The sequence below is a fragment of the Oryzias latipes genome, chromosome 16 (assembly GCF_002234675.1).
Source record: "Oryzias latipes chromosome 16, ASM223467v1".
Classification (NCBI taxonomy): Eukaryota; Metazoa; Chordata; class Actinopteri; order Beloniformes; family Adrianichthyidae; genus Oryzias; species Oryzias latipes.
The window spans coordinates 14,016,896-14,039,958 of record NC_019874.2 but is presented as its reverse complement, the minus strand read 5'-3'; the positions used below and the strand labels follow the sequence as shown (position 1 = coordinate 14,039,958).

Genomic DNA, 23,063 nt, shown 5'->3' with positions numbered 1-23,063 from the left:
ACCTACATTTCTGTCTGTGAAGTCAAGCACCTGGAGAAGAGTCTGCGTTTGTCACACAACTGAGAATGTGATCAACCAGAAAACGGACGGTGTCTCTGGATTTTAGAGATTCAGCACTGAAAGTGAAAAAGCAGCTTATTGTGCAGAGCTGTCTGAAATTACACTCTAGGCTAGTGGGGGATGCAAATTTCTTTCGAATGCTCAAATGCTGCACAAACAACTGTGTGTAGGTGTGTGTGTTCCAAACATGGCCTTTAAACGGATCCATCAGAGCACCGATCAATACGCAGCTGTCTGGGGCTCCACAGGAAGTGAGGGAATGTGCTGCATTCAGCACAGCTTTAAAGCAACACAGCAGGTTGGCAAAAAAAAAAAAAAGCACCCTTATAAAAAATCAAATCAACATATTTTATTTTTATAGCAATAAGAATGGCAAGTAGGCAGTCAGTCCCTGAGATTTTCTCTAAGCATTGATGAGGAGAGTCATTCAATCAAAAACTAAGTGTATCCATTAAATCCTTTTTTGGTTGTATATTTTGTCACACAAACACTATGCTGAAACCAGACTAATGCAAACCGAGGTTTGTTCAGAACCTTGTGAAGAACGGAAATCAAAAAGAAAACACTGAGCACAAACAAGAGCAAACATGCTGACACAAATGTCTGTCTCCTCTTTAGCTGATTATTTTGGGAAACTGCAATCTGTGCCTACAGGATGAAGCTCAGGTCACTGCAGAAATGTTTGAATTTGAGCTAGTCTGGGTCTCAAACAGCTCACATAATGGTTTCAGCCCCTGTGCACTTCCAGAGGTGCAGCGAACAGCACAGTGGTGGGAATCTGCTTCCTTTCTCAACCTTGACAACCGAAGGCAGGATGAGACAGCCAACACAGAGCTTGGCTGGGAATCAGAAAAGAATGAAAATATTTTTGTATGTATATATATCAGTCATGGGGTAGGATTTCTGGCACCACAACATTGTTGCACCTGTTAATCCCGTCAGCCAGGGGTGCCAGGTTTCAGGGTGAGGGGCTGGGTGTCCACCCCTCAGGGTCACGGGTGTGAGTGGGTGCATGTATGTGTGTGGTGGTGTCACGTTCAGAAGGGGAGTGAATGGAAGCAGCACTGATGTACAGTTGCAAAAAGGGTAAATGTTTTTTTTACCACTTTTTCAGGGACATAAAAATGTAAGATGCACATTTTTTTTGGGAAACATCTGTAGGAATTCACAGATTATTCTTAAATGTCATGAGCCTCAGTGGAAAAGCTTCAACAAAGCAGCACTGACAACAAACAAACCTCAGACACACAGTCATTTGGTTTTGCTGCTGTGCTGGTTGGACATGCAACAGTCCTCTTGAGTCAGTTACATAAATCTGTCAAAAGCTTGACAGATTTTCAGTTACTGCAAGATCCAAAGAGACAAAAAAAGAATATTGCAGCTGAAGTAGTAAATTGGTCAAATATTTACTCAAAAATGTAATTTGTTGAGCAAATTCAGTAAATAAAAAACACATTTCAACTGCAGTAGATTGTGATAAATCAGACAATAGAAGTTGTTGTACATAAAAGCAGGTGTCCATCTTCATGATGTCAAAACAGTAATAATAAGTAAAGTGAATTAAGAAGCATGCATATTTGGGAAAAAAGTGACATTAGGCATGTCTGAAAATGTAATAAGAAAATAAACAAAAAAAACAAAGTCCTTGGTGTTATTTTATCTTGAGAACAGGTCTTTTGCAGAATGCAGTAAAAAACACATTCAATATTTCTGTTGACACAAAAGAGATTCTTTAAAATAAAAGCAAATATTTTTAAAGTCACACATGAGTCATAATCAAAGTATCACAAAGCCAAGGCAAAAAAGCAATAGACAAAGCTTTATTCAGCACATCAAGTCGTTTAGGTGGAAATGCTTCACTGTAATGAGTTTAACATGATTCAGCTACATGTACTATTAACAAAACATGTGTTGATTAAAAAAGGAAATCCTACCAATGTTAATGCAGAAGATGAGTGTTATCATCTGATAGTGTTCTATTAAATGTGAAAATACAGTCTATAAAACAGGATATAGTTGGTATGCTAGCAAGATTAAAATATTCAAAGCTAGAATCTAGACCTGAGTACAGGATGTTTATGAAGATGGATGGCATTAGAGATCAGCGTCATTCCAACAGTGAACTAACTGAACTTGCTTTATTTTCCCAGTTAGGCTCCACCAAATGACAAAAACTGTGAGTGAGTTGGAAACTAAAGCACTTCTTGAGTCCATAGCAGTAAAGATCTGTGTTTAGTATGCACCGCAAAAAAGAGAAACAAAGTAAGTTTCAGTGACATGGAGGTCGAATGATGACGGTATCTATGTGAAAGGCATGCGTATAAGTAAAAGAGGAAGGGTTCTTCTGGAGGGGATAGGCTGGTGGCGCGACCGGGGTGGTAGATGGGGAGGAAGTGTTGGAGGAGGATGAAGTAGGGAGGCGGATGGCCCATCGAGAAGGAAGCCTTCGATTAGCTGGGCAGGCAGGCCTTGAAAAGTTCTTCTGGGAAAAGGGAGAAGCAACCAAAGTCTCATCATCTTCCTGGAAAGAAAGAAGGGAATTAATGTTTAGAACAATCTCACCGTTCTGCGTACATAAGTCACACACTCACATACTTGAAATTTTGTCACAGGCTCCGACTGATATATCGGCTAACCCTCCTGATCCTACGAGGGAGAACAGGCAGATTTTACCCAGAAAGTGTCCGTGTGTGCATGTGAAAAGGTAAAAACACAGTTCCGACAGGTCTTTCACTTTGCCAGAATCATCAACAATTTAACTGACAATTCAGCTAATGCAGCACTTTACTTTAGCGTTTGTTTCAGGAAGTTGAGTTAAACTGGGGCCAGATATACTACAGCAGACTCCAATGACTTTAAAGACCCACTACAATAGAAATTGGTGTTTTTGAACATGTTCTTGTGGCACTTTCCTGATGGAGGACATTTATGAAGAAAATTAAGCTCAACATTGCATTTCTGAGTGTCTCTTTATTCAAGTCATTGTAAATATGAAGTAGATGTTTGAAAAAGATTTATTTGTTACATAGAAAATACAATGAGTGGGCCTCAAACTCTCTGCTGGGCTCCATTCTGATGCATCCACGTGTAGACAGACAGATCCACGTACACCTTCGTTTTCCTCGTCTAAAGTGGTGTCTGGTTCAGATCTTTCCAGCTGGATAGCTCCATTACTGCGCACTATATTTGGTGCAGGGGTGTGAGGGGCTGTATGCTAGCGGGAGAGCATGTAAACAGAGAGCTCAGTTATGAGTGACAGGAAGGGGGGGGGGGACCACAACTCAGAAGTGAATTTCTGATGACCTCCTGCCGCTCTGCAGAAACTATGTCCTAGGAAACAATACAGGATGTTGGCTAAAAACAACATAGGTAATCAGAATTCAAAGACCACTGGGAATGCTTTAACAACAGATCAAAAGATGATTGGAGTGGAACTTTAGAGTGATGTAATTACTTGGGCCAAGAGCAGTCATTCTGCTGGCTTTCTTGTAGATAATTTTGTAGTTACAACACGAAGGCCAGAAAAGCTTCCACTGTGAGACATTATGGAAGCCCAAAAGATAAAAGACCAGCCAGTGAGGGCAATACACCCCCTGCCAAGTTTCCACCACACTGTCAGGTCTATAGGAGCCTTTAAGCAACAGAATGGCCCAGATGCATAGATCGTAATGGAAGCTTTGGCCTTCTTTTGTCTCTTAGCTCCTACCAGAAGTAAACAACATTCCCAATAGAGCTGTGCAAACTCAAGAGCAGCTGCTTAATGTTTAAGAGCCGAAGGAAATTAGGTTCATCCAGGTCCTCTGGAAGAACAGACCTTGAAACAAAACTGGACCCAAATCATTTTAGCAAAATGACAATTGTCTCACATTTTGTTTCAAATGAAAGCTGCATGTCTGCATGGGAGAACAGTTTGCTCAGCTGGTGTCAAAACATAAGTTAAAGCAAGTTTTCCTCACCCTCTCAGTGAGCTCCCTCACCCCTGTGGTGCTGTGAATGCTGAGCTGTGTCTGCAGTGTATGGGATGTCTGCAGTTGTCCCACAGCAGGAGGCGAAGGTGGAGGGTCCTGCAGGTCCTGTTCTGAGATGATCTCCTCCTGTCTAAAGAGGAAGCTAGGGCACGGGCCCATTTCACTTTGGTGGCTCTCATTCTGTTGTGCCCGAGCTGCACTCTCATAATTTTTCAGAATCCTTTCCACAGCCCCATAGTTTGACCTGGAGCCTTCTGGTCGTGGGTATGCAGCAAGAGTCAGGGGCTTCCAGGGGTGATCACTCATCATTCTGGGTACCAACCTGATGGAGTCCGACTGGTAAGGAGGACGAGACAAGTGTCTTTGTTGTGTCCTGTGTTTTTGTTTGCTCTTAGCAGGTGACTGCTGGTGTGGGTCAGCAGCTCTGATAGACTGAGACTTGTCTTGGTTAGGATCTTCGTTCCTGCCCTCCTCCATCAGATATTCTGGCTTCTTATTTACAGGGGAAGAAAAGTCCTCCTTTCCTACTCTGTGTTGTGACTTTCTGGAAGGACTGTTTGCCCTTTGAACTTTGTGCCCGATCTCACAATGGTGTGCAGAGCTCTTTGGGGGTGTCGGAGTTTCACTCAATCCAGCTTCCTGTTCAGTTGAGAGGACACTTTCTTGATCTATGCTTGCCTCTTGAACTTCAGCAGCAAAAATCTCCTTTCTTGACTGGAATTCTGGGTTTTCCATGCTGGACTCCAGTTTGGGTGGAGGTAAGGACTCTTTTTTTACTTCTGCTACGCTTGAGTTGCCATATGCAGAATTTGGCTCAAACAGAGTCTCCTTTGGATGTAAAATACCATCAGGTGTGGTAGGGACTGGTTGGCGAGCCAAAGGGCTGGTGTCTGTGATATCTACGCTGTCACTAGCATCTGCTCCATGACCCATCTCAGCCTGGAACAAAGTTCTGTTGAACTCAGCTGTTTTTTTCTCCAACATTATGTTTCTTCTGGAGCCATGAAGGTCGGGGTGGACAGGGGGCATTTGCAGAGAGGTCAGAAGCAAATCTACAGGTAACTCTCTGACAGCTGGAGGCATCTGCAGCTTTGTATCACTGGAGCTACAGTCTAGATGAAAACTTTTGCCGGCACTCAGTATGTTGATTTCTGAGAAGCTCTTCTGGACTGAATCATATGCAGATAAGTTACTGCGGGTGAACTTGCTTGGATCACAGGACCAGCGGTTGTGGCAACAACCAACGTTACAGTTGGAGTTACCAGGGACGGGGCAGGAAACCACCACGCCATCTTTGAAAACCTTTCCTTCGTTTTCTTGCAGCATAGCCTCAAACTTCCTGACAATAGAGGGGCTGCTACACTTTCTGTCAATTAGAACACAAGGGCTGTGGCACTTCTGTAATGTGGCCTGTGGGGATTCTGGGATATAGAGTTCCAAATCTGCATCAACAGTGGTCAGATTCCAGGAAGAAGAGCGGGGTGGGACTGGTGGGGCTACCATATCAACCTCAGAGTGGACTACAGGACACGTTTGCATTTTCCTGTAACTGTCTAGATCGGCAATGTTGGTCCCCTGGGATTTGCTTAACCCTCTGCTGGACTTCCAGGTGTTTTCTGGTGACAGAGTGAGCCAGTTTTCCTTCTCTAGGGCCCGGAGTTCATTGTAGATCTGACTGAAGTCAAATGGAGCTTCATCTTCCTGCAGACAGCTATTGCTGGGGCCAATTAAATGAGACGTGCAGACAGGTTCAGAGTGATTGCTGTAACCAGTAAAGAATTGGAGTGTTAAGATTCAAATACATTCTCAAAATATACACAAAGTCTTTTTCTTCTCCAAAACAATAATTAAATATTTAATGCATAATAATCGTCAAATGATGCTAGTTCTTACAACTTTCCATTGGTGCAAAAGAAAACGTACCTTCTATTACCGCTCTTCTTTCTGATCTCCTCCTGGTAGCTGCAAAGCTCCTCACTAACGCGTGCTATTTCATTCAAAGCCTGAAAGAAAGATAAGTTTCACAAATAAAAGCTGGATCTTAAACTGTAAGGTAGTTCAGCATTCACTTAAAGCAGCCAAAGGATGAGGGCATAGTTAATAATAGGTAATCATTTAATTAGTAAAACAAGAAGGGAAAAAAGTGCCATCAGAAAACTGCTCAAATCACTCACAGCATTGAGTGCAGTGGCGTTCTGCTTCTTGTCATTGTGGTAAATTAGTCCTCCGCCAGCAGCATTTCCATGAAAACCATCATCAACACCTTTTGCACTGCTTTTAGGATCATGTGGTCCATTACAGCCAGGAACTCCATGACAAAAAGCATCCCGCTCAGTTGTATCCACAGCACCCTTATTTCCAGTCCCAGAATCTTGCTGCCATGGGCTTCTGCATCTCAGCTGCTCCTGAAGCTCCAGTTTTAAGTTGTCGTTATTTCTCAGCTCACTGAGGTTTAATCCAGAGAGCCTGTCTGACTGGAAGCAGTGAGACTGATCCTCTGCGTTACCAAAAACATTGCTGTCGGCAACGATCCTGTCAGGACCAAAACCGGGTGAAGGTGCATTTCTGGTTGGTTCGGACTGAGTGCTGCTGCTGAATAGATCAGAGCGGGAGTTGTCACTGAGTAAACTGGAGCCAGTGCTGCTTGAACGTATGCTGAGTCGATGCATATCTTCATCCTGCTTCTTCCCAGTCAGTCCCGCTCCTCCTCGCTTGGTTCTGACCTCAGAACACAACTATAAATTTAAACAAAGAGATGTTATTAATATAAAACAAGAAATAATAAAAAGAACAAATCATAATGGTTAAGGAAAAGTAATCTAAACAAAACCAGTAAAAAAAATTCCAAACCTATTCAGGAAGTTTCTGGCACAGTGATGATTCAATGAATTCTTTCTAATAAACTTTGACCTCAAACTGTGGAATTCTCATAATTCATTTTGACTGGGCGTCTTTCTCATCAACCATTATCTAGCTGGAACTGCTGCCTTTTACTGTGCTTTCATCCACAGCTGCTGCTTTCTGATTTTCTGGTCTGAAAGGAATAAATGAAAACCACATGGCTGCTTCATGGCAAATTGCTTCAGTTTCTTAGCATTCTTTTCAAAGATGTAAAAATAGATTATTTTATATTTAAAAAAAAGGAAAAAAACAACATGTTAAAGGACTAATCAGCTTTTTCTCAAGTGCAGTAAGCCAAGTGGGATTTACATTTTCTCAGAATTATCTTTTTAGGCCAAACTAGTTTTGTAATTTTAGAATTATAATTTTTTTCACCTTTTTAAAACTCAACTGTATTGAAGGGTTATTTGCTTATTATCATTTGACATCTATATAAATGAATGTTTAAATCCATACATTGTTAAACAGGAAAATATATTTGGCTGTTTCAAAGTACACTTACTTTTACAAATATCAGAAAAGATTACTTTTTTACCATACATTCTGCCAAGAAATAAAAAAAAAGGGAGCTTCATATTTGTTAGAATATAAAATAAAAAGAGCAAAAAATTTTGTCGATACATTTTTTTCTCTTTATTCTTTTTTATTTATCAAATTTTCTTCAAGAATTCTTTAAGAATTAAATCACTAAACCCAATTTTTGTTTTAGAAATTTTACTAACAGACTTACCTAAATTAAGAAAAACACCTCAATGGACTTGAGTTGTGTTCTTGTATTAAACTATTTTCCTTCAGAAACTGGAGTATTATTAATTTGTTTTAACTTAGCATAAAAACAATGCTTCTAAATCTATGGCAGCATCCTTACGTCTTCTATTTTCTTCTGCATGTCTCTCAGCTGGCTCTCCCACTCTTGCCTCTCCATATCAAATCTTTCCAGCAACTCAGCCTTCTCCTTCATCCAGTCCTTCTCGCTGTGCTCCAGACGAGTGCGCAGGTCCATGGCTGCCGACTGGGTGTCTGCCAGGATCCTCCGCTGTTCTTCCCTTTCTCTGCAGAGCGTTGGGGTTTCACCGTGCAATTCTCGAGGACTCCGTGACACCACCGATTCGAGACCTGCTGCCGACTGGTGGCCTCCACTCACCAACCTCGACGCTTCTCTTGCCTCCAACTGAGAAAATCAGATGACAGAGGCGGAGAAAAAGATGATTTGGAGAACAAAGTGGAGAAAAACAATGACATAAACATTAGACTGAAGTTAAGGAGACATTTAAAAAAACAGATGACATGATTTTACAGGCAGACGTGGGAGAAAATGTCAAATGTGGAATCAAAAAATGAAGGAGTGGCAGGAAGAGAAGCTGGAGGAAGTGGGGGAATAATGCACCAGAGGGATGTGTGTGTGATTGGGTTCATATAAAGGAAGAGTAAGGCAGATTCAGCAGTACAAATATCCTGTCAAATACCATGAGGTGCATCACAAGTTCAGGGTTCAAGTATCTGTTCCGTGGTACTTCTCTAACACAGGATGCACTGCAGGATGCAGCAGATTCTCGCAGAGCAAATTGTCTCTGCAGATGTGGCTCCTTTCAGACTGCAGTAATACAACTTCACAGAAAAACTCAGACATCCCTTTCTGTAAAAAATAAAATGTTTGAATCTATTAGCCATGATTAAATTGACTTTTGGTTTAGTTATGAGCATTGACTGTTTAAGGGAACTGGAAAGAGTAACCCCTCCCCCCTCGCGCTCCAAATAGGAAGCACCAGACTCCAAGAACCCCAAATCCCAAAACAGCAATTACATTATATATGACAGAATAAGCCTTCTTGTTTTACTGCCTGCTTTTAACATGTTCTTGGTAATTCAATATTTTTTCATTATATTCTTTTCATCCCAGGTTATTCCAGTTATAAACTGACCAATCGGGTGCCTCAATAAATGTATGTAGTCTCACGTTGAACGTTCAAAACGTTTGACAGATTCTCCCAAGCCCGTTTTATAGTGATGGGGTGTGGACTTCCAACAAGCTCCCAACTGATTGGCGAGAGTGGATGCCATAGAAACGATGGTTCAGATTAACCCAGACCAATCACTCCTTACTGATGTCATCAGGCTCCAACATGACGGCATCATCCGAAAAAAGACTCAATTGACTTAATTTTGTTGGAGCAAGAATTAAGCCATTTTCTATGGATGACATCACACTCACTTGGTCCAGTCCTCATATACAGGTAGTGTTTATGAGACAGCTCCCTTTCTTAAATATGCATTGGTATTGAATTCCAGTGAATTTATGGAATCTGTTGTATCAAGTTAATTTATTTTTCTGGGAAGAAGACAATACAATTAAAGTCAAATCAAAGATTAAATGGGGCTGCAGATAGCAGCTGGATAGCTCAGTTTGTTAATCGCAGGACTGGCTCATGGGAAATCAGGGTTTGATTCCCAATAAACTTCACCTAGTGTGGGTCCTTGGGCGAGACCCTTTGCGCTGCCCAACTATGTAGCTGCAACGGGGCCCAAGACTGGGTTCCCCTGTGCCGCCAGGATAAAATACAGGGTTGTGTCAGGAAGGGAATCTGGTGTAAAAATCTTTGCTAAACCACCTGTGTGAATCATTGAAAGTTGATTTGCTGTTGTGACTCCTAAAAGGATATGCCAAATGGTGAAGAACTAAACAATAGAGCTACAGATTCTTTCATTTATGCTGGAAATGACGAAAAAAAAAAATAAATAAAAGGTTTACTCGTGGAAATTGTAAAGATAGGCTACATCTCTTCTAAAATTTGGATAGGAAAAAAAACAGTTTAAACAATTAAATCTTTACACCCTGTGATAAAATTGAAGTGTTGTAATTGGTTACAAAAAAAAGGGAGAGGTGTTGGCTTTGGTGTTGTACAAAAATTCCAAGACACCGCCTCCGTATGAATGCATTTTCCTGGCCCTCCCTTTGTGACTGTTTTTGTTTTGTTTGCAGAACAGCGCTGTGGAATGTTTTATTTCATAGTTCAACCACAGGCATCAACCAAGGCCTTCATTCAAGCCTCGGTCATGGTGCTATTTCTGCATGTGGCCTGGGGGTCAAGAAGCTGCACTGCAGAAAAACAAGCCACTCTGTCTCCTTAGGACTTGTACTAGGTCAGCCATGCATGGAACGCCACAGTACATAAACACACAGTAAAAAGAGGGAAGTAAACTTGGATTTAAGGAGCCAAAAACTGTTTTCTATGGCAGAAAAAAAAAGTTTCCCAGCAAAGGATAACATCCATACCTAAATTAAAAGAAAATGCAATATACTGATAGCTAGAGTGCCACTTTTGTAGCTTAGGATATATAAAGGTAACTGTGTCACCCGGGTGACCCACTATAAATAGTGGATATGCAGCCTCGTACAATGCAGCATTCCAAGGGGAGGGTGGTATCCGAGGTAAAGGGAAAGAAGGGGGAGGTGGCTGCTGAGAAAGAGTAAGATGTCTTCAAGCTGCCAACTGCATTCATAAATCAGCCTGATGCCTAGAAGTACTGTATACCTGAAAACACTAGGCCCCGACCTCCAATGGGGCCTTAGAGACTGTTGGTATTTGGCGACAGAAGTACTCCAGAACATTTGAGCCAAACATGACAAAGTATTCTCATTTTTGTGATCTTAAAAAGCATTCATATTAGTTCAGATTAACTTGGGCCGTCTTTATACTTAGTGTCTAGCAGGAACCATATCTAACAGGAACAGTAGACGATCATTATCAGACTCAGGCTAAAGCCTCCAATTGCTGTTGCAGTTCTTGCTGATAAAGAAAAACAACTGAATTAAAATTCCTTCTTGCTGCAGAACCATAAAGGTCTTTGAGCATTAACCACTTCCTCCTTTGTTCTTCTGTGAACAAAAATAATCAGAGATGGCTCAGATACAGAGAGGGTCATTAAAAAAAAAAAAAAGTGTGCAGACGAGATCATCTGGACTCACCAAGCATTTTTAGGTCTTTATAAGCCCACGTTACAGTGCCCTACTTACGTGATCAGCGCATGAACGGAAAACAAAAACAGGTTACCACCCTACTGCTGCTGCACTAAAACATACTTGCAGAAAAGTCTATGTGTCAAAATAGTTCATTGGTCAGCAACTGAACAGGACTTTTAAAACATTTTGCTGCATTCTAAACCACACGAGAAGCCTCAGATTATTACTTGGTAAACATTTGCCCAACGGGGTATGGCAGGATGTGGCATACAGACAAAACAATTCTAACAATAGAGCAAACTCTGGCCAGTATGCTCGCATTCCAAGACAAATTTCCCCTGCTCTGTTTGTGCTATTAGCCAGGAGGAGTATATGCTGAGTCTAACCATGTCTGTCCACATGTGTCCTCAAATACTGAGGATAGGTCAAGAAGAATAGAAAAAAACAAGTGGCTAACTGTAGTTTTCTCTAGTTAATCCTGTAAAATATTTAAACTGTTACTGTACTAAATCTTTGGGATCTGTAGTCTCTGCACAATGAATTGTTAATTTCCAGCTCTGTGCTTCAGAGACTTTCACAGATTTTATGCTGCAATTTAATAACCCAATAATTCAAAGGGAAGCTCTGTGTGAAGGCTAAATCCATTTTAAATCTGTCATAAGAATCAAATGTGGCTTTACTGGAAGATAAAGAACCTGTTGTTCCTCTGGAAAAAGATTTTCTGAATATGGGGAAGTAAAATATGATCAGAATTTCACTAAATCAAAAGATTTATTGTGTTTTTTTCCCCTTCATTTAATCTAGATTAAACAGGTCTTGTGAGGTGTTGATCTCTGCTTTGCTGAAAGATTCAACAGGAAATAATGCTAAATCTGAAGGGCTATGTCGCTTTAAAAAGCCGTCTGGCACAGCACTGGCATGCAAACTTAATCGTGTCTTTTTTTCTTTAAACCATATTCACTCTTTAAAGTAGCTGTTATGGTAAAACAAGCCCACACTTCATTAACTGACAAGAGGTCAATATAGGTTTCAGTGTTTAGACAGCTGTAAACCATGAAGTGTTTATTTAGTGCAAATGTCTACAAGATTGACTCTGATCATTCATTCATTCATTCATTCATCTTTTGTAGTCACAGCAATTTGAATAAAGGATTACTCAGAAATATTTTTTTTCATACATGTCCTCCATCATTAGACAAATGCAACAAGAACATAATTTTCATCAGAGTTGGTCTTTAGATGAGGCAATTCTTACACTTACCTTCAAAAGTCATTTTCTCACAGTCTAATTTGCACCCATTATGTATGAGAATATGCACAGAAAAAAACATTGCAGACTGAAACTGAATCCTTTTATATGTGCAGTGTTTTTAGATAGTTAACTGTAAATATCCAGAGGATAGCAACATGAAAATGCAATCCGACAGTTTTCTCTGAGTCCTCCTCAGCATCACATATCCTACCTGTGCAATCCTGCATTTAAGTTCCGCTTTCTCTAGCTCCCAGGCACATCTGTCTCGGGTGTACTGCAGCTGGAGCTCACTCCTCTTCTCCTCCTCTTTCTTCACCTCTACCTGCACTTCCTCCAACACAGTCTTTAGGTCCAGTAGGATTCTCCTGTTTTCCCCTCCCTATATGGGGACACAGAAGCTGCCTAATGATTAAACAGTAGCAATGCTCTGCAGCTACAGCCACAATAGAACAACGGTTTTCAGTCGCTCAACTAAAAACAAAAGCTAACATTTTGATGAAAATTATGAACATTTTAAACTATTTCAATAATTTAATTCACAAATTGAATTTGTTCAATATTCCCATTACTTGAATGTTAGCCACTTCTCTCAACAATGACTCCTTCTCACGCGTCCATTCTTCCTTGTCTAGTACATGTTGCTTTTTCAAGTCCTCAAACTTCCTTTTAAGCCGGGAGTGTTGTGCTTTCTGCTGCTGCTGGGGCTCCGGGCCCTGCCGCATTTGTCCCCTGAGGATCTCTACAGGGCTCCCTGCTCCAACCTCTCCTCCACCTGGTGAGGCACCAAACTGGGCATCATTAGTCTGACTGAAGACAGTAGGTGGAGAGGAGATCCTTCTCAGAGGGTTGAGGTTTTTGCCCCTGCCTCTGTCGAGCCTGGGGCAGGGCACAAACTCCCATCCCTGGGAGGGCACATACCCCCCGCCTGCACTGCTGCCACCTTGGAGTCCTGAGCCGTTTATAAACGCACTCCACATTGTTTCATATGCAAAAAAATGTATATTAAAAATCCATAAAATGATAACTTGTTCAAAAATTTTCCGGGTTAGCCTCCATTTCTGCTCTGTACAGTTCGGCAGGCTTTTCTTCTGCAGCCACAAAAAAGGAGAAATTATCCAAACTCAGCCAAATCCCCCGTCGGCCACACAGCAGCACTGACGGGAAGCGTCACCCCGACTGCGCCGGCGCACGGACGCGCACCGGACACTCCGCTGTCCTCCATGACTACACAAAGAAACGGTCAAGTCGTCATTCTGGTGCAAATTTTTTTTTTTTTTTTTTTTTTTTAGTCCTTTAAAACACTTCAATTTCACCGTATCGCCTTCCTTTTTTTGGGAAATTTGTTCTCCCGCTTTAGTCCGAAAAGTCGAAGACAGACGCCTGAAGTGGGTAACGTGTCCGAGGCAAAAGGGAGAAGTTCCCAAAAATATCGCGGAGTGCACTGATGTAAGAGAAGCTGAGTATTTTTACCTCCTGTTACCAGGAGTTTGTTTTCCTAAAGTCGGAATAGCTAAGGAGGAGTCTGCGCAGAAAGGAACCGTTAATCAACACTTGACCGCTCTCATTACGTAGCCGCCATCACCATGGCAACTAATTATTCACGTGCTGCGCTTCTTGCTAACTTTCACCTATGTTAAAACAAGTCTACCAGTTTATTACGGTCCGGGAGTAGAGGCGAATAGTTTAATTATGTTTATGTGTTTTACCGGACAAAACAAGTTTGTCTACGTCACTATAGTAAGTACAACTTCCCATCTTCTGCCTGCCTTGGTTTTAAGGGGGTGACTATCACGAGGAATGCAAAGAGGGTGGGATTTCATTAATCTACAAAGCAATGACACCATAAGACCAGCAGCGTTCTTTATAAATAAATGCATGGACTTCTGACTTGCGAGTCCCTTATCACGTAAAACGACTGAGTAAAATGTTAGTTCAGTTTTCTGCTCATGATGCGTTCAAGTTCAAGTACACTAAACTACGAAGCACGTGCCACATGACTCAACTCTTACCGTGTTACAGCGAAGGTCCGCAGTCAAAACAATCTACAATAAAGCCCCAAAACACACACTCAAACACTCGAGCTGAAACTTAAGCTACAGGAATGTAACCACACTGTTAAAATCAACAACCGCACAGCGACAACCAACAACCGAGCTGATACTTTCATTAACTGTGATAAAATTCCCCTTTTTCCCCTCTTCTATACCCCGCCTCTCCTCCTCCTCTTTCCTCCACAGCTGGCCTTCATACACGGCGTGACGTGAAATATCCCACCGGTGGGATGAAAGAAATGGACCGGTTCCGCCTCCCTCGCGGTGGTCAGGTCCTTTGGTTAAACAGAACCATGTGTACATAGATTATTATTTTATTTTGGTCCTGATTTAACACACTCTTCTTAAGGACATGTGAATGTTACACAAGAAAAAACACAAAATGTGGGTGAAATGCCAGTGCAGCCCAGGATGGATCTTTGTACATGTTTTTTTTTTGAAGAAAAAAAAGGGTAAAAAATTACTTGTTAAAAAAAAAAGAGGGTTACCCAAACAAAGAGATGCACTTGACCACTTTCATGCATCATGTCTATTGAAAAATGCAAGCATGCCAGGCATTCCAAGCATGGGAAAGATTCCATAACTGTCAGACTAAACAAAGGTTGCATGGTTATTGTGCAACAAAACCAAAGATATTTAGAAAACTGCAAACAGATGGAAAAACAATGAGCATTATACCGGTAATGAAATTTTCAAAAGCAGCATCATGACTCTCAAAGAGGAAAAAAAACAGGGGAGTCTACAACCTGGGGCTTGAGAGCCACATGCACTTCTTCTATCTATCCATCCACTGTGGCTGTTTGGGTTTTAAAAAATGCTGAAGATTTGAATAAACAATGGGTTTGTAGTTTTAGTTCATTGAATTTCGTCATGTTACTGAAAAGATTTACTCTACTGGTATTAGAATAAATATAAATAAATATATAGCACATGTTCTTATCATCTGCTGGTCCAGTGTCTAGTTGCTGCCTTTAATGACCTTTAATTGCATTTATATGCAGGGATTATTATTAAAACTGCATACACCAATGTTGTTTAAGCAGCATTTTATAAATGAGTGTCTTAATGGCTACATAAACATTAATAGCGTTTATTTTTCTAAATGATAACTTGCTGGGTTTTGGTCAGTAAGAAACTGGACCAAATTGCTCATATAGTGTTAACCCTTGTGCTATCCTAGGCACTTTAACATTGGGAGTTGGGTCATCCAGACCCACTAGACAGTGCGCTGAACCTTTTTTCTTCAACGATTTGTGATCTTCACTGCTATCTATGGATTACATGAAATCCTCTTCACCTTTATCCACCTTTTGTCATGGTAGGGAGAACACGTTGATGTAAGGGTAGGGTCATCTGGACCCCATAGGATAGCACAAGGATTAAAGCTAGACCAATGGACTAGAAGAACTGAAGATAGTATCTGACTTTTTCCAGGCTTGCAAGCCTTGGTGAGGTTTATGTTTCACAGAAACAAAAGCTTTATGGAGAAATTACATGATAAATGATCGTCAAACTCACCTGACACTTCGCTGTTGCCCCAGATGATGCCGAGTAAAATAATTGTTGAAAGCATCCAAGCAGCTGGGTTACTTGAGTCATATATGGAATATAAATGTCCAGTTCCTTGAGTGACTTGATGCGAAATATGTTTTCTACAACAGAACTGAAATGAATGAAAAAACAAAAGATTTGAAAAAGAAACAATGTTTTATAATATGGAGGGAGTGCTTTACAGAACAAAGAACAGGGTGAAAAGAAAAACTAATTTAAAAATGGTTGCATAAGACAGGGAGGAAAACAGAACCAAAATGAGGATCAGTAAAATAATGGGCTGAAACATCTGGAGGGTTGACAGTTAAATGAGGCAGGGATGAAGAGCAGATTGACAGGCAGTCAAAAATAGATCATTTTGAATGTCCCTGATGTTAAACGGTTTTGATGTGTCTTACAGATAGAGGCTCCTCTTGTTTATCCTCCTGCTTAGGGACATCCAAGCGGTCTATAAAGTTCTGCAGCTCCTTCCTGAAGGCTTTCATCTGAGCATTGATGCGATACAGCAGCTCATGCTCCCTGATCCTGTGGAGCCAAAGCAGAAATCTCACCTAATTCTTGACACAATTGTTCTAAAACCATGAGGGTTGTATTTGCTGTCATACCTGCCACCCTCTTCATCCTCATCCAGCCTGGCAAAGAGCTCCCCGTTAGTGACATACACTCGTGCTTCAGCGATAATGGTGGTGGTGTCAGCGATGAGCCTGTCAATGGTCCGGCCCAGCCTCTCTGCCTCAATTCGGATGTCTATCAAGTTTTGCCGGTCCTTCAGGCTTCTGGATAAAAAACGGCTGTCTACAGGTGAGTAAAGGGAACGCGTTGGGGTGAGGCAGCGGATGTTCCTCACCTCATCCGAATCACTCTCTCCCCCAACAGGGCCCTCGCGTTTTCGGTGAGGGGGAAGGAGGCGAGGAGAGGATGCTGAGGCCAAGGGAGTGTCATCTTCCCGCCCCCCATCACTCTCTGCGTCACTATCTCGAGGACTGCCGCGGATCCCCAGGTGGGAGGCTAAGTCGTAGCGCTGCATGTTGGAGAGCAGCACCCGGTTCTCATACTGGAGCTGCATGACTTTTCCACTCAGCTCATTGATCTGCAGACGTGCTGCCTTCAGCTCCTCCTGGAGGGCCTCCACTTTAGCTGGATCGGCTCCTCCTGGGTTTGCAAGAGACACCAATTAAAGCAGAACAGAAAATTACACATTAAATCATTGAATGTTTTCACATAAAACCCTTTAAATTATTTTGCACATGAGATTCTAAAAATAGATTGTCATCTAGTTACTTTTTGTGTATTTCCCTGATTGATAAAAAATAAGCAAATTGCAAACCTCCGTGTCTTGACCCGGCCTCGTGGGACCCAGCCTTGTACTTGAGTTTATTGAGCTCACTTGTCACCTACAGAGTAAACTGGATGTCACTGCTAGGCTGCATTCAGGTATTTTTAATGATGTCTCGATTTGTTTCACAATTCCTGCAGCAGACATACAGAGAGCTTCTCCAATGAATCCCACACCCCACCTTTTTGTTTTCCTCCTCTATATCTGCTAAGTTCCTGCGAAGAAGTTCTGCCTCATCTTCCACCAGCTGCAGCTGTTGCCTCAGCTCAGACAGGGCCTCACTTTGCTCCCTACTCTGATGACCGCCGCTGCTGGAACCATCCACACCTGCTGCTGCCAGACTATAGGAAACAAGAGTGGGACTTATCAGTGACCCAAATGGGAAAATTGATGATTCAATTATTTGGTAAAAAGTTGTGGAACTATCCACAATTGGACTGCTTTACATTTTTAAATGGAGTCTTGCATTACCTTTCCTCTCTCATGTCATCTAGTTCAGCCTTCAGTCCCCTGTTCTCCACCTCCAACTCCACAATTTTTCTCCCCAGGATGTTTGCCTCCTCCTCAACGAGGCGTAAGCGAAGCTTTAGCTCAGATTCGCGGGTGGTGGGGGGCCCTCCAGCTTCCCCTTTAGGCAGAGGGCTGTCCACATCCCCATAGAAAGACCTGTACTTCTGCAGCTCCTGCTCCAGCCGATCCTTCTCTTTGTCGATCTTTGCCATTTTCTTCCTCATGAGAATGGCTTCCTCTTTGATGAAGGCTAGCTGGCATTTCAGATCCTCATTTTCCTCCTATAAAGGAAAGTAATTGTTTATTTGCATAGCGAATTCAAATGTCTGCATGCTTTCAGAGAATAGGGAAGAGTAATGATTTTTTATTGTAACTTTAAGCTCAGAGGTTCATACTGCGTTTTCTACGTTGTGTTTTCATCTCTGATAGTACCATTGTTGTAACTTACCTCCACAGGAGTCTGTGGCATCTTTCTTTCTGCTCTCTGTCCATCCTTACTTCCTTTCCTTTTTAGTGAGAGCTACAGGACAACAGAAGTCATGAAACCACCATTACTGTAAGCTATCTGATTCTTACTGAGGAAGTGACATCTAACAATGAAGCTCATTCATGAAAAAAAGAGTCTGCTCTTGAGTGCTATTTCCTTTTTCTAAATGTGTAAATACAGTGAATAATAGTAAAAATAGTTAAATGTTTAAAGGGGCATCATTGTTTCACATCATATTTGTTATTAGGAGTATAACGATTTATTTTTTCAACCCATTTCTTGGGTTATTCATGATGGGACATATTTTTGGGTTACTTTTTGGAGCAATACTCATTTATGGGGGTTTAGAGTGGTTTCAATTTAACCCAATTTAAGGCAAGTTGTTATTTGTATTGACCTAAACCATTATAAAATAGTTTAAAAATCAAACAAACATAACTAATATTGGAATATACCATTTGGATTGAGGTACAGTAGGTTTATTTTACTGTAACATAAAAATAACCAAGTGAATCACAGCTGGAAACACATGTGATGACAGCAAAAAATTAATCAAGCTATCATTCCAGTCCAGTGTGTGGAAACTTGGAATTTTGCAAAGACATCTCACCATCAACGTGGTCGAATGTTCTAATAATGTCCCTTTTGTATTATTTTGCTATGGAAAACAACAGTGGGCTGAACTTTATGAAACAAAAATAAATTGGATTTGCCATTAATTCTTTTTTACTTGTTTGTTTGTACATATTTTTAATTTACTCTTGATTGTCTTGCAAGAAACACAAAGAATCTGGAAAAATTCGGCAGCCCTGTTCAGTACCCAGGTATATATTTTTGCAGTCACAATAGTTGAAGTTTTGGTTAAAGATGTTGTGGATTGATTTTAGGCCAGTGAATCGAATCGTTCAAAATGAATCAACACAGAAAGTGAATGGAATCCTCAATCACAAATTATGATATGATTTGAATCTTTAAAATGATTTGTTACACTCTTGTTATCTGTTTTCCTAAAATGTTTTTTTCAGTTTTATTTGAAGGCCTCTTCATGTGTTCAGACGTTCTCACCTCTTTGGTCTTGTCAAGTTCATTTTGCAGAGCCTGCTTGGTGACTTCCACCTCTATCAGCTGCTGCCTTAGTTTCTCATTCTGCTCCTCTGTCTTTGTCCTTTTCTCCTCCACATTCTCCAGCTCATGGTGCAAGCGCACGGACACATCCTTCGCCACCTTGGAACACAAGATAAGGCCAAGTTATGAAGAAAAGTCAAAAGAGTGATCTTAATGTATGACAGGACGTTCTCTTAGAATCACCTTCAGGTCCTGCTCAAAACTTCTGAGAAGTTCTCCATCCACTTGGCCGCTTTCTGTGAACCGGAGCCTCTTTCTCTCGGCCTTCTTTAGCCGGTATTGAAGGATCCGACAGTTCTTATTGGCTCTCTCAAGCTCTCTGCGCATGTCTTGCAGCTGACAGGCGTCCTCCTCATAGAAAGTGTCCCTCATCTCATCCATCTCAGCCCGCATCTCCTCTATTTCAGTCTGGCGAAAATATTACATGTGAAAGTGTCCTCTATTATCATCATTGGATTCAGACCAGTCAGATTTACAGAAATACATCAGGTGCATCCCTTTTATAAACAGATATTCAGGTTAATTTTAATTTTTTACCTTCAGGTCTTCGTTTTCATCCTCCAGCCTTTCGATCTCGTCCTGTAAGTTCTGGTCCGGTTGAGGCGCCCGCTGCGGGCTGTCTGGTTCCGGTGACAGCTCCGGCTCTGAAGCCGGTGGGGATGCAAACTTCGCCTGCATCTTTGTCCCCTTCTTCCCCAAGCTCTTATTCAAGTGGAACTGTATCAGCTCGGTTTGCAAGCATCCTTCCTTCCAGAAACCGGGTCCGCAGCCCACTGCGCTCTTGCTGCTCTTCTTTGCCCCGCTGGCCTCTCCTCCTTTCGGGGTTTTGTTCTTCAGTTTAGGGGATTTGGACGCGCAGGGCTGGTCTGAGACAACGCAGCTCGGATCTGCTCTCGGGGTAAGTGGGGCGTCGGCAGCAGGGCGGGGTGTCTCCCCGGTTTCCTGCGCGGCCGCGGCGGGCCTGCTTTGCGTGGGGCTTTCAGCACCAGCGGCGTGGACAGCGGCCGCGCCTCTGCTGGCAGTGGCAGGAGCGCCCCCGGCCTGCCGCTCCCTGCCCGCAGAAACGGGAGAATGACCTCGACTGCCTCTTGTTCCTCCTCCACCTCCCCCTTGCTTCAATGTGATGGGCTTTGCTGTATTGTTGCCTTTCTGTCCACCTTTACATCCACTCTCCTTTAGACCGGCTGGAGATGAAGAACGCTGTTGCTTCCGGCTGCTATTGTCTGGCTGCCGGAGCGAGTCGGAAGATGCCGGGTTCATCACGGTGTCAGAGACTCAGCTCCTTCTCAAAAACATCCATTCTGTCTTGCAGTAATAACAATCAGTCACCATTTAAACACGGGAGCTCTAAAACAGTTGTAAAATTAAGCCTAAATCAAAGAGTTTCCTGCAGGAACAAGGCATGCAAAAATGGTTCCAAAGTGCAAAGCTGACAGCAGGTGGTTAAGCAAAGTACCCCCTCCCTCCTCTCCCATCCTCTCCACCCTCTTTGAGCAGGCGACGTGGCTTTGTGTGAGATCAGCTGCTGCTCAACTAATTAGACCATTCAGGTTTGCGTAAAATGCGCGCAGATGGCATTGAGTGGGTGACAAAGCCGTCTGTGAACTGCAGCAGCAGCAAGTCAAGCTTGCCTAGTCACACATTTTAAACTACAATTTATAAATATCAACCAGAAATTATATTTAAAAAAATCTCCAAAAACAATAAGAACCACAACAAAGACATGGCGAATGTTGCTGCTTCCTGTCAGCCATTATCTTTCTCATGGAGGATGACTCAGAGAGTCAAAGATATGATGACCCACACAACTGCTAAAAGCTGAGGATCAAACGGAGCTATTTCACAGTTGGACAGCTGTGTAAGTTAGGGTTTTTTGGGGTTTTTGCCATGGCTGTAAAAGTGCAAACAACTGAGCCCCTGATAATCTGTGACAATATCATATTCACCTTGACTGATGGAGAAACTGTAAATTAGAAAGAAACTGGCTCAACTCCACAACTGTATTTCACTCAGATTTCTACCTATAAAGAACTGAGAACAGGAATAAATCAACCTACCCTGGTGGCCTGAAGTAGATCATCCAAACCTTATCGGTAATCTGCTCTTTTTGTTACATTTGCATCAAATATTGAAAAGATGAGGATAAAAATGATTTCCTTACCTATTTTATGTTTTTTTTCTTCTGTCAAATGCTGAAGGGTTGTGATGGAGAAGAAGAGGAGATGCTGAGTAGAGCGCCTCCCCGACAGCAGGCAGCCTGCTGCAATATTCATGACATTACATCACCACTGGGCCGGGAAGCTCTGGATGGAAGCTGAGAGCTTTTCTCCCATTGGAGGACCACAGTGAACATGCGCTCCTGCTGTCTCCTGGTCTGCCCTCTCTGAGGTGTGATTGGACACAGTCACCTGCTGTTACAAACTCACTTTCTTCAGAGGGAACTGACCTTGATATGGGATTGACATGCGGACAATGTGACCCAAACAGGAAGTTTTATGAATAAATGGTTGATTTCCCATCACACTTTCAGTGTGAGAGTATAATCAAGATTTGATACACCCACATTAATCTCAAACATTGTGAGTACAAACGACTTTTAATACAACAAAAGTTATTAATTGGAAAAATAAAATAAAATGTTTCCCTTAGTTAGAGTGGTCTCCCAGCATAGATGGAGGAGAGGAAATTAAGAGGGTTAAGGGTCAAGGGGTTCTTGAATATTTAGGCAACCAATATATTCCGATACATTATTTTATTTTTATTTTTTTAAGAGTAAAGTGAAAAAGCTTCAGGACACACAAATTAACTCCAAGGTTTATCAATATGTTGTTAAGTATGTGTTTTGTTCTTAAGGTTGTTATTTATTTATTTTTTAACTATTGCATTGTAGTTTAGCATGACAAGGCTTTTTTCTTTTGCATAAATATTCTAAAATATGTAATTTTAAAAACTAATTTTTGAAGTCCCACTCCAATCATTTATTTACTTAAAATTGTTTCTACTGGTCTTTTAATTGTGATTATGTAGTTTTTAGGCAAAATCATAATCAAAATTGTTTTCTGAATTGTTTCTAGGACATAGTTTCTGCAGAGCGGCAATAGTTCCCCCCCAAGTTGTTGGCGGGACTTTTGTTGTGGAGTAAGCCTGTCCTCATTTCCCATCATCCCTTTGTTTACACCATCTCCCACAGTCCCTCACAGCACCTAACATTACCGGTGCAAAAAAAAAAGGTTAGCAATATCTGACCTATATGCAGCCGTACAGTTTTGATCCAGATGCCAGCTCAGACGAGGAAAACAAAGACGTACATGGATCTATTTGTCTGCAAGTGGATGCATCAGAATGGAGCGGAGCAGGGAGCTTGTGGCTTGTCGCTTGTAGTTTCTACTACAAACTTTTTCAACAACTTTTTTTGTCTGTACCTGATTCACTAGGATTTGAATAAAGACTTCAACTTTAAGCTTAATGCGCTTAACATATGTCCTCCTTCATCAGATAAAATACCAACAACATGTTCAAAACACCAAAAACAAGCTTTTGATTCGAGTGGATGTTTACATTGTTGTTTAATCCACTAAAATGTTCTGTTCTTCCTATTAGAAATTGAAAAAAGTGTGCATAAGGTTTTGTCGCTGTGAGCAGTGGAAACAGACCAGCGTTAGAAAGTTTGACAGCTTTTTACTGCACTTTTCCAAATATAATTCCACTCCCACACTGTTTTATTTGCCTCATAGGAAGAGAGTTTTTTTCATTGTATAGGAGGCTGTTAAAAGATTTACAACAGAGGAAGTGGATGGGTGTAGTTTGTATCACACCTTAGTGGCTCAGACAAACGATTATGCAGCAGATATTAACAGAGCG

At 41.7% G+C, this 23,063-nt stretch overlaps 1 protein-coding gene and 1 long non-coding RNA gene across 16 annotated transcripts; one reads left to right on the top strand and one right to left on the bottom strand.

Annotated features, from left to right (window-relative positions):
- Positions 1 to 394: 394 nt before the first annotated feature.
- On the bottom strand, positions 395 to 21,506 carry LOC111948921 (protein SOGA3-like). Of its 13 annotated transcripts, none has more exons than XM_023963983.1 (12): positions 21,364 to 21,506; positions 19,740 to 20,507; positions 19,386 to 19,610; positions 19,143 to 19,301; positions 18,039 to 18,110; positions 17,552 to 17,871; positions 17,262 to 17,421; positions 17,072 to 17,138; positions 16,350 to 16,896; positions 16,143 to 16,269; positions 15,712 to 15,856; positions 7,811 to 8,100 (listed from the first exon to the last, which is right to left on the bottom strand). In XM_023963983.1, the coding sequence occupies exons 2-12, from the start codon at positions 20,460 to 20,462 to the stop codon at positions 8,000 to 8,002; spliced, it is 2,646 nt and encodes an 881-aa protein (XP_023819751.1). In that variant the 5' UTR covers positions 20,463 to 20,507; positions 21,364 to 21,506; the 3' UTR covers positions 7,811 to 7,999. The 13 variants fall into 13 exon arrangements, with proteins under 13 accessions (XP_023819743.1, XP_023819741.1, XP_023819747.1 ...); XM_023963982.1 differs by having other exon boundaries at positions 19,740 to 20,503; XM_023963984.1 differs by lacking the exon at positions 21,364 to 21,506 and adding an exon at positions 12,354 to 12,521 and having other exon boundaries at positions 7,889 to 8,100; positions 19,740 to 20,710.
- Positions 13,510 to 22,431, top strand: LOC110016634. 3 transcript variants are annotated; one of them, XR_002874896.1, is made up of 6 exons: positions 13,510 to 13,588; positions 16,145 to 16,545; positions 16,621 to 16,744; positions 21,216 to 21,295; positions 21,401 to 21,590; positions 22,277 to 22,431. It is a non-coding gene; the product is annotated as an uncharacterized LOC110016634 (long non-coding RNA). The 3 variants fall into 3 exon arrangements; XR_002291949.2 differs by lacking the exon at positions 13,510 to 13,588 and adding an exon at positions 13,687 to 13,879; XR_002874895.1 differs by lacking the exons at positions 13,510 to 13,588; positions 21,216 to 21,295; positions 21,401 to 21,590; positions 22,277 to 22,431 and adding exons at positions 13,686 to 13,879; positions 17,293 to 17,407 and having other exon boundaries at positions 16,621 to 17,178.
- Positions 22,432 to 23,063: the final 632 nt, after the last annotated feature.

What these genes read in the sequence shown, in the direction of transcription:
- LOC111948921 (XM_023963973.1), bottom strand. Translation starts at nt 13,119, where the DNA reads ATGTGGAGTGCGTTTATAAACGGCTCAGGACTCCAAGGTGGCAGCAGT. An exon ending in TTAAATGCAGGATTGCACAG is followed by an intron (nt 8,101 to 12,353) that starts GTAGGATATGTG and finishes TGATTTTCTCAG; the next exon opens with TTGGAGGCAAGAGAAGCGTC. An exon ending in ACGCCACTGCACTCAATGCT is followed by an intron (nt 6,032 to 6,202) that starts GTGAGTGATTTG and finishes TCTTTCTTTCAG; the next exon opens with GCTTTGAATGAAATAGCACG.